Source organism: Aedes albopictus, chromosome 1 (genome assembly GCF_035046485.1).
Source record: "Aedes albopictus strain Foshan chromosome 1, AalbF5, whole genome shotgun sequence".
Taxonomy (NCBI): domain Eukaryota; kingdom Metazoa; phylum Arthropoda; class Insecta; order Diptera; family Culicidae; genus Aedes; species Aedes albopictus.
The window spans coordinates 110,791,320-110,802,061 of NC_085136.1; the positions used below are offsets into that span (position 1 = coordinate 110,791,320).

Below are 10,742 nucleotides of genomic sequence, written 5' to 3' on the forward strand. Positions count from 1 at the left end.
TTAGCCTGACCGGTACGGTACGAACGTGAGATGATTGAAAGATGGAAGCAGCACTTTGATGAACAACTGAGCGGCGCAGCATGGAGAGCGTAAGTATGAGGGACCAAAACAATGGAGGAAACGAGTACGACAGCGCAACAGACAGACGTCGGCAGCTGGTACGGCCTAAAGAGGAATTTGCGCAAATTTCAGGAAAACAGGCAAATAAAAGACGATGTCATAATCACATTACTATTATTTTTTATTCCACATCATTTTGGCTGTGTTCAACCGTTCTTATGGAATGGACTTCTTTCTTGACCTGTTCTGGTAGATAAGTAAGGAAAAAAACTGATCTGCTTTTAACAGAACTAAAGATGCCCGTCAAAATCTCGTTCTAAACTAAATAGCTGACTGATGTATGATCTTCTTGTTTGGTGTCTGCATTAACAGGCAGTGCTGGTTGTACCGCTTACTGGTGTATGTTTGCGCATTTGTCTATTTTGCTTGAGGTAACGACGATTCCTGAGATATTACAAAACTGTTTTACATTTCCTATGTTGACGAGAATTGTGGAGCAAAATAAGTCACTCTTCTTGACTGCTAAACTGTACGTGCATGAACCCTCGTTTAATTAGGTAATAGATGTACTCTGTAATCTTCTCATAAATCCAAATCAAACTTCATTTATTGTCAGCGTCTTCTCATGAATGTTGGATGAGCTTTGAATCAGTATTCTTCTCGTTAGTTCAAATTTCCACCACCAGGGTTAGAAAGGCAAGCTTTGCTTACATTTTATGCTTACAGCGTTTTGCCGGAAATAAAGTAAATGCTCTTGAAGAGACGATAATGTGTTTTGCGACCATAATCAAATAAATACTGCGACTTAGATTCGTAAAAAATAAACTCGTGTAACTAAAAACAACCATTCGAGTAGAGCACGCACGCCATATCATCGCCACACACACGACCGCCCGTTTAGCGGTCGCGCGCTGTTGTTTGGCCTTCACTCGCAATCACTGGACGAGTAGCTGCAGCATTCGTCGCTCTTGAGGCACACTACTCGGCTGTCGTCCGAGGGAAAGACGTATGCGCCGAATGCAACGTCCATCACCTTGACCTGGCGTAGCTCGAAGGTTTCCAGCCCGGGGTGGATCTGCACCGGGAACGAGTTCCCCGTTACGGTCAATCCGAATAGTTTCAGCGACTGAAAAGGAGAGTAGGTGTAATAAGGATTTTGAACTTGATATGATGATCTTACCTTCAGATTTGGATTCCGGAAGATCTGAGCGAACACCGGGAAGGACAGCTCCAAGTTCGGGCTGAAGCCGCATAAGGTCATCGAGGTGACGTTGTTGCAGTGTTTTAACATTTCGTTCAGCAGCTGATCGCACTGCAGCGGAGCGTTGTACGCAATCAGCACAAACTCGGTGATGTTCCGGAAGTGCGGAATCATCCGGTCCAGTTCTGGACAAGCCGAGCTGACGCGAATGCTCAGCTCTCGCATGTTCGGGAATGGTTGGAAGAAGTGTTCTGGGATGTCCGATTCGTGCAGGTCGAGTTGAAGTTTTTCCAGTGGGGACTTGGTGGTTAGGATGAAATCCGGGGCTTCGTCCCGGATTTGACGAAGGGTTCGAAGCATTGGCGCGGCCAAAGTTAGCGATTGTTCACTTTGGTTCTTAACGTTGAACCATTCGAGATCCTTTAGAACGGGCAGGTAGAGAGTCTTATTGGAATGGATTTCAGCTGTTTCCAACCGGAGATGTTCAAGTCGTGGAAATATTCTATCAACGGAGAGAAATCCGTCTGTTAGATCTACGTTGTCCAATAACAGTACACGTAGCTGGAGGCAGTGGCGATTTATGGCGTTTAGAATCACATCGTTGACTTTTCTCATTCTAAGCGATGCCAAGTTTGGCATATTGGAGAACATGCAGTCCCAGTCACGGGCATACTCGTCCTCTACTCTATGGTAGATTGTCAGATCTTCCAGGGCTTCCAAGCTCTGTTTGAAGAAATTGTTCCACATTCGAGGGTGTAGATGTACCTTCAATGTTTTGAGACTCGCACACTGACCAAGCTCCATAAATCCGTTATGCCATGCAATCCTTCTATCTAAATCTGAATCACCGAACTTCACGATAGCGGTGTGAAGCTTAGGTGCATCTATCACGAATAAGGGTCCCTTATTGTGAACGTGAACTCCTGATACTATTTCTCTCCAAAAGAGTGTCTCCAACTGGTCCATCTTCAGGACACATACATCCGCCTTTAATCCATTATCCTTTGTTCCGGTAGATACTTGGAGCTTCCGAATTCGCGCCAACAACTCACTATGCGTTCGGAAAAATTCGCACAGCCCATGACCGAGGGGCGCATCAATGATTAATCCCTCCAGCAAGCACTTTTCATCCAACACTCCCAACAACCGACTTATCGACGTCAGCACCTCTTCACTCGTATCTCTACACCATTTAACATAAACCGTACGATAATCTCGCTCACTAGCCTCCACCACTGCGTCATCCACCACCGTCACCTGCTCTGCCACTCCGCCCTGTTCCCAAACCCCTCGACTCAGCTCGATACACAAACTGCGACATAGCGGACGGGAATACACCGCCTGGTTCCATCGGCGACAAACCAGCGACAGCGGTTTCCGCTCGTCGAAGTCCAGATTCTGGAAGATGTGCTCCAGGAGCTCCAGCGGCAGACAATCCCAGGACATTGTCTTTCCTCCAATCCAATCCACGACGGACCACGGACGGCGGCAGCGGCGATCAGACGAGCTGATGGTACGGGCAGCGATGACTGACTGACTACTGATGGATTCGCACGTGGTCGATACCAGATGACGACTGGCAAGGTGGGTGGGTGACGGCATCACTCTGCGGCGTACACGCACAGGTAAATGCGTATTTGCAAGAAAAACTGACGAAAAGCTTCGCAATTTGGAGGGTTGAGCTTTGGGTGGTGTAAATGGGGCTGAATGATTGTTTAGTGTTATGTTCCGCTAGATGTTTGTTCAATGTCTACGCAAGCTCGCACGTGGGTTGCTGAGCACAATATTGAAACAAGGCTCCTGCTGAATTTTTAGTGATCCAGTGGCCCTTGTGTAGAATTAGCTTCAGTTAAAATACACAAAAATAAAAACCAAAAAAAAAATGATCCAGTGGTATATAAATATATTACCATTATTAGAGTTCCTTAAGGTGAAGGTATAACAAAGCCACACTACGAATTTTCAAAAGTAAAAAACTGAATAATCAAATGACGATACACTGAAAAACCGGTCGATTAATCATAAAACCAAAGGGTTACCAATCGATCAACTTTTCAGTGCAAGCCGTCATTTGATTATTCAGATTTGTGCTCTTGAAAATTCTAGGCGAGTCTTCACCTTCCAAGGTAACAATATGATAGCCTTATGTATCCACGTTCAGCACAAATATTGCCTTTAGCTGCAGTCATACTGGAACGGAATGATCTACCTGATAGTTTGTTGAAGCAGGGAAAGCTTAATTCACTGGAAAACTTTTGAAACAACATGATGATTGTTTTCTCGTGACAAAAGCCTGGTCAATCCACGAACATTTCATTTTCCCGGAAACCAGTTCATTTAGCTTCCTCAGCTAAACTCCCCTCCTCTTCTCTGGAATCCCCAAGTATACAAGTATCATGTTCAAATATAAAAGGTAACAACAATAAGGAACGAACTCACCGAAAAATTTTATACAGTGTTTTTTTTTTGTGTTTGCCTTTGGTGTCAGCATCCAATCGGTTTAGAATGACCTCCAAACCATTTTTTTTCTGTTCGGGTGAACCACCGCCACCAGAATTTGGATCTTTTGTGGCATTACCTTATTTTGTTACCTGAGTGGTTCAAGAAATCGAGCGCGATAACAAGGTCCCGTTTTCATTGAGATTTAAAGCCTAGTGCACCTCTAATCAAACACAATCGATTTAATTTATGAGAAAAACAAAACGGTAGTACTGATATTTATACATGCATTGGAGCTCTAGCCCAATCCATGACTTGCTTCTAGTTTAGTCCCAGGACAATAAAGAAAAATCCGGGACTTTAAGCGAGTTGCAAAATCCTGTCAAATTAGAGAAATTGTTCTGCAATAAGAACTCACGTGAGTGCTTGAATTACCAGAACTTAAGTCTTCAATAGGTTAGTACGCAATTAGATACGTAAAGCATGTTTGTTTTCCTAACATCAAGTGTAGTCTCGGGTGTCGTAACGAAGGATGATTTCAGAAACACATCCGATCGGTACAACTTTGGTTACTAGAATGCTGTAGTATCGTCGATGACCGCATTTCTGATCGTTGCCGCTACTACGTCTTCTGGTCCAGGTAATCGCCAGAATCCGGATTCTCCGCTTCCTAATCGCAGCTGCCACCAACCACGTCTCCTCGCGCACTCCCCAATCCAAAGTCCTCTCCTGTCAGGTCGTCTCTCCTTTCTTCATGCACTTGTGTTAGTGCGTCACTGATCCAGACCCTACAAATGCCATTCATCTGTATTCCTTCCAACACGCGAACCTTTCTTGACTACAACGCAAACTGTAACATCAAACGACATCCTGATGATCCGCAATATCCAAAGCCAGACAGTCGTCGTCCGGAAAAAAGTGGGAACCACGGAAATGGCGACTCAAGTTCTGCAAGTGAACCTCCACCATGCTGAGAGCGCCACGGGTGTGCTCTGTCGGAGGTTCACCAAAGAGAATTTAACCGTGGCCCTCATTCAAGAGCCATGGGTCAATAAATCCAGAATACTAGGTATTCCACAACACTCATGTAAGTTGGCATATGATGACAGCCAGCATTCTCCAAGAGCGACTATTTTATTACATAACAACTGTAAATTCTTTCCAATTTCAGAATTCATAAAAAGGGACATCGTAGCGGTCAGGATAGAGGTACCTTTTTGCCGGCTGTTCGGGCCCGTATGAAGTTGATCATCAATATTAACTTCTTTTCTCGATCAGCCTAGATAGCTGTATAGTGTCGGTAACGATTGTCTCAATTGGCTAAGAATAACACTACGGACCGTCTGTTCCGGTGGTAAGAGTCCACCAACAGGTGACCCCTAATTCATGGTGTGATGCGGCTTCATGCTTACCGTGCCTAGGAATGAATGGTTAGGGGGGTCTAATAAAAACTTAACCGCTAACGGAGCCTGTGGAGTACCAGGGTGCCCTCCACAGTATGTAGGCCTTACTGCGCTAACCGGAGCAATGGTGCAGTGGACCTTGTGCTTCTCCGAGACAATCAGCTGCCCTTCTTTAAAAAAAATGTGCTGTTGTTGCGAAGAGTTTAATCTTGCCTAGTTTGGGTAGTGGCTACGGTTAGGATAGCTCAGATCAATCTTCAGCATAAAAGAACAGCAACAATCAATCTTTACAGACTTACGCAAAATGGTTCAGTCCAAGCGGCCTTGGTCCAAGAACCTTACTTCCGTAAGGGGAATTTCTATCTAGGAAACCTTGTGAACCCGGTGTTTGCTACTTTCAGTAAACATGAAATGGCAAACTCACGTGTCATGCCTCGAGCCTGTGTGCTTGTCAACAACGCAATAGTTGCTACACTCATCTCTGAACTAACCACCAGAGATGTATGTGCTATCATAATTGATGTATCTGTTGGAAACCTCAACAGGAAATACGTCTATTGTTCGGTTTATTTACCGCATGATGAACCATCCCCTACGGATGCTTTCAAACAAGTCATCGCATACTGTACTTCAAAAGGCCTTCCGCTAATTGTTGGCAGTGAGGCTAATGCTCACCATATCATCTGGGGCAGCTCAGACATTAATTTGAGAGGCTTCGGTTTGATGGACTACTTAAGTAGTACAGACCTTGCATTACTTAACATAGGCAACCGCCCAACCTTCATGGTATCTGCTAGAGATGAAGTGTTAGACATAACGCTTTGATCCACTAGCGTGCACAGGGGGGGGGGGGGGGGCAAGGGGGGGCACCTGCCCCCCTTCTATAAAAAAAACTATGCACTATTTTTGCAATTCTTGCACCTTCGATCTTACCACGCAATGTTGAGAATCACTGAGCTATGGTGCACCATTGACACATACAATTTCTTAGTATCTCATGCACAACCATGATGTTCTCAGAATCATCTAGGCTAAACTCACGCACCATCTTCTAACTAATCAGTGATGTCAGCACCACATTTGAAAAACATGCACCATTTTTTCATTTCGTATTCCAAAACTGTATTCCATGTACGTCAACCATGGTGATTTCGGCACCACATTGAATTCTAAGCACCATTTTTGTAATTCGTGCACCTCGTCATACAAAAAAAGAGTATCACTGAATAACAGTGACGACTAATACAGCACACTAACATCATGTATCTTCTTCAAAGCTTTCAATGCACCATCATGATGTCCACAGAATGATCTAGATATCCACGTATTATGATGATCGCATGAAATGTATTTTTATCAATGAGGTATCTAATACCTCATACTGATATGCACCATCATGAAACTTCATGCACCATCACAGCTCTTCAAGCACCATTTCAGCATTTATCATATCATCTAGGCATCTAAAGCACCGGAATGCCGCGAGCATCACATAAAATACATTTTTTTGTATGCTATGCACCATTTTTGCAATTCGTGAACCTAACCATATTGAAAAGCTTTGTAAAACGGTAACATCTAATACATCATCTAGTATCATGCACCTTCTTCAAAGCTTTTCAACCACCATTTTGGCATTCACTATATCATCTAGGCATCTTATGCACCATTATGATGTGATTCACAAGTGAATTTGATGCACCATTTTGGCATTTCGCATACAAAATAGCATACCTTGTACCTGGACTATGTTGATTTCTGTGTCGTATTGAGTTTCCTACACCATTTTCAATTCGTTCACCTACATATGGAATTTGTTGAGTATAACTGAATCATGGTAAAACTAATGCACCATACAGATATCATGTAGCTCCTTTGCATTCCATGCACCACATGCACCACCATGATGATCACATAAATATCTAAGCACCATCTCACGCGGCATCTAAGCATTTAATTCACATTTGAATTTCATAAGCTCCATTTTGCTATATCGTACACCCAATTGTATTCCATGTACCTGATCCATGTTGACTTCCGCACCACATTAAGGCTCAAGCATTCGCATCATTTTTCGGAAATAGAAAAGCAATTTTTTCGTTGTAATTCAAAATAATGACCACGAAAATGTATTCACTGCATTACATTCCTCATGTGGAATGCAGTGAATCCATTTTCGTTGCAAAACTGTTTGATTTGAACGAAAAAACTGCTTTCAAATGTTTGATGATGACGATGATTTCAATGACGAATGCTTCAACGTTAAATTCTATGCATCATTTTTGCAATTCTTGCATTTTGGATCTAACCACCCAATGTTGAGAATCATTGAATCATGGTGGCAACAAATGCACCCCTGATAAATACAATTTATTAGTATCTCATGCACACCTATGATGTTCTCAGAATCATTTTTAGGCTAATGCCACGCACCATCTTTTAACTAATCAGTGATGTCAGCACCATATTCGAATATCATGCACCATTTTGGCATTTCGTATTCCAAAACTGTAATCCATGTACGTGAACCATGGTGACTTCGGCGCCGCATTGAATTCCAAGCACCATTTTTGCAATTCGTACACCTAGCCATACACAATGTCGAGTGTCGCTGAATAACGGTGACAACTAATACAGCACACTAACATCATGCACCTTCTTCAAAGCGTCCACAGAATGATCTAGGTATCCACGCATTATGCTGTTCTCATGCACTATCTTTTAATCAACTAGGAATATAATGCATCATACTGATATGCACCATCATTGAATTTCATGCACCATCATTGAATTTCATGCACCATTTCAGCGTTTATTATATCAGCTGGGCATCTGATGCACCATTATGTTGTGAGCATCACAATACTTTTATTTTGTATTCTATGCACCATTTTTGCAATTCGTGCACCTAACCATGCAACATGTTGTTAATCTTTGAATAACGGTGACAACTAATGCAGCACACTAGTATCAAACGCCTTCTTCAAAGCTTTCCATGCACCATTTTGGCATTCACTATATCATCTAGGCATCTTATGCACCATTATGATGTGGTTTACATTTGAATTTGATGCACCATTATGGCATTTTGCATACAAAATAGTATTCCACGTACCTGGAACATGTTGATTTCTGTGCCACATTGAGTTTCCTGCACCTTTGCAGGAAATGCAAGTGCACCTTAACGTTGAACAATTCGTCATTAAAATCATCGTCATCATCAAACATTTGAAAGCAGTTTTTTCGTTCAAAACAAAAGTCTTGGCTATGAAAATATATTCACTGTACTCTACGTGAGGAATAGAATGCAGTGAATATATTTTCATGGTCGATGTTTTGATTTACAGTTAGAAAACTGCTTTTTATTTTCCGAAAAATGATGACGGATGCTTGAGCCTTAATATGAAACATGACGAGTATAATCATGGTGAAGCTAATGCACCATACTGACATCATTCATTCCATGCACCACCATGGTGTTCACAGAATCATCTAGGCACCATCTCACGCACCATCTTTGAATCAAATATGTGTCTAATTGCGAAATCATGCACCATCTTTAAATTTCTTGCATTACTATAGCTTTTATTGCATAATCGTGGCGTTCTATTGCACCATTATTATTGTATGAAGTTTCGTACATCGATACATAGCATTTCATGTACGATATCAACTCTAATGCATCATACTGACATAAAGCACCATCTTTGAATGACATGCTCCATATCAGCATTCAATGCACCATACCAATGAACTCAGTGTTATCAGTAGATCCTATACACCACGGTGACATCATGCACCTTTTTTTCCGCACGCAATTTGATTTTTACGCAGCACCAACATTTTTATGTTTACACCATCTCCAAATCTCATGTTTTACCTTAACATTCTATAAATCAAATTGCAATTACTTGCCACGCATGCACTATCTCGACGTTCCCTTGATCATTTAGGTATATAATGTACTATACTCACATCACACACATTTTTAAAATTCTATACACCTTGGTGTTCATTGTATCATCCACAATTGAATTTTATATACCATTTTGTGATTCGCGCATCAAAACAGCATTCCGTGGATCATTTTGAGAATCACTTTACCAGCTCGAGAAATATCTGGAGGAATCCGTGCAGGCATTCCAGAAGAAATCCCTGGAGGAATTTCAAGAGGAATCCTTGAAGAACTTTCTGGAGGAATCCCTGAAGGCATTACTAAAGAAGTGCTTGAAAGAATTTTTGAACGAAGCTCTCAAAATCTAGAAGAGGAGTCTAGAGAAATTCCTGTACACGCAGAAAAATAAATTGTAAACACAATTAAATTCTAGTTCAAATCAACCGATTTTTCAGTTTACTATAGCGACAAACTGATTTCTAGTTTAAACTGAACTGTTCCATTTGTTTGATAATACAAATATTTTCATTTGTCGAAATTTTTGACAGTTTGTTAAAACCAAGCTTGCAACCATTCATTTGCAAAAAATTACATTCATTTGCTATTATCTCAGTTCAGAAGCGTGCTATCGAAAAACAATGTATGGGTGAATTTAACCTTGTAGTTTTATCTGAAAGTTTGCCGAATAACATTGGGGTCGCACACGCATTCCAAAGTCGTGAGCGAGCTTTAAAGGCAACTTTCCACAGCGTGAATGAAATTTATATTCACCGCGTGGAGAGTTGCCTTCACAGCTCGCTCACGACTTTGGTATACGTTTGCGACCCCAATGTTATTCGGCAAACTTTTAGATAAAACTACAAGGTTATGTGGTGGATACACCCTGACTACGCCTGTGTGTTTATAGAGTCAACTCGAACGACCGTGTTTATGCATGGTAGCATAAACACATTGCGGTAGAGTGCGATAAACTATAAGTTGCACACGCAGCAAAAAGGCGTGCGACACACCACCTCGATTGAGTTAAGAAGTAGAAATAAATCATTCATTCTTAGTTACAACGGCAATCGTGGCAGACTAACTCATCCGAACCGTTCCCCAGAAGTCAGAACAAGACATGGCGATCCTGCCAGGAGGTGTCTGCCTGTGAATTAAAGTTAATTACGGTACTGTGAAAGTAATTAGTGAACAGTGAATAACCGTGTGAATAACCGTTGAAATGGGCTGGTTTTCGGCGGACGAGATCGTCGCCCCGACCAGCAGTGTTACAAGTGCACCATCCAATAGTGGACACCTTACGGCACAAACCGTGGCCCTGTGTGTTCTAGCAGGTGTAGCCGTAGGATATTTGCTGGTAAAAGCAGTGATCAAGTGCCATCGCCAGCAAACGGAGAGAGTCGCCGAACGAGTGTCCCGCTTGGCAAATTTGCCAGCATAATAAACATTACCCAACATTATGAACATTTCGTGGCCGAGCAACTTGTGAATCATTTAGGCAGTTTCGGACATGGCAGAGCGTGCAGTTAGGATGGCAGTAATCAGTAACGAGGAATTACACGCCAAGGAGCTGATTGTTGAAGCGGTGTTCCAGATTGGATCGGCAGCTGTGATGCGAACCGGACGACGCGACCACATGGACACTTACAATTTCAATTATGGGGAATTGAGGATGGCGTTAGAAGAATACCGTCGTCGGTTTCTGACCAGATAAACCAAAAAGGGAAGTATCGACAAAAATTAAGTT

At 42.2% G+C, this 10,742-nt stretch overlaps 1 protein-coding gene across 1 annotated transcript; it reads right to left on the bottom strand.

The window, feature by feature from the left end:
• Nucleotides 1–220: 220 nt before the first annotated feature.
• Nucleotides 221–2,888, bottom strand: LOC109432997 (uncharacterized). The gene is made up of 2 exons (XM_019709373.3): nucleotides 1,241–2,888; nucleotides 221–1,186 (listed from the first exon to the last, which is right to left on the bottom strand). The coding sequence occupies exons 1-2, from the start codon at nucleotides 2,861–2,863 to the stop codon at nucleotides 986–988; spliced, it is 1,824 nt and encodes a 607-aa protein (XP_019564918.3). The 5' UTR covers nucleotides 2,864–2,888; the 3' UTR covers nucleotides 221–985.
• Nucleotides 2,889–10,742: the final 7,854 nt, after the last annotated feature.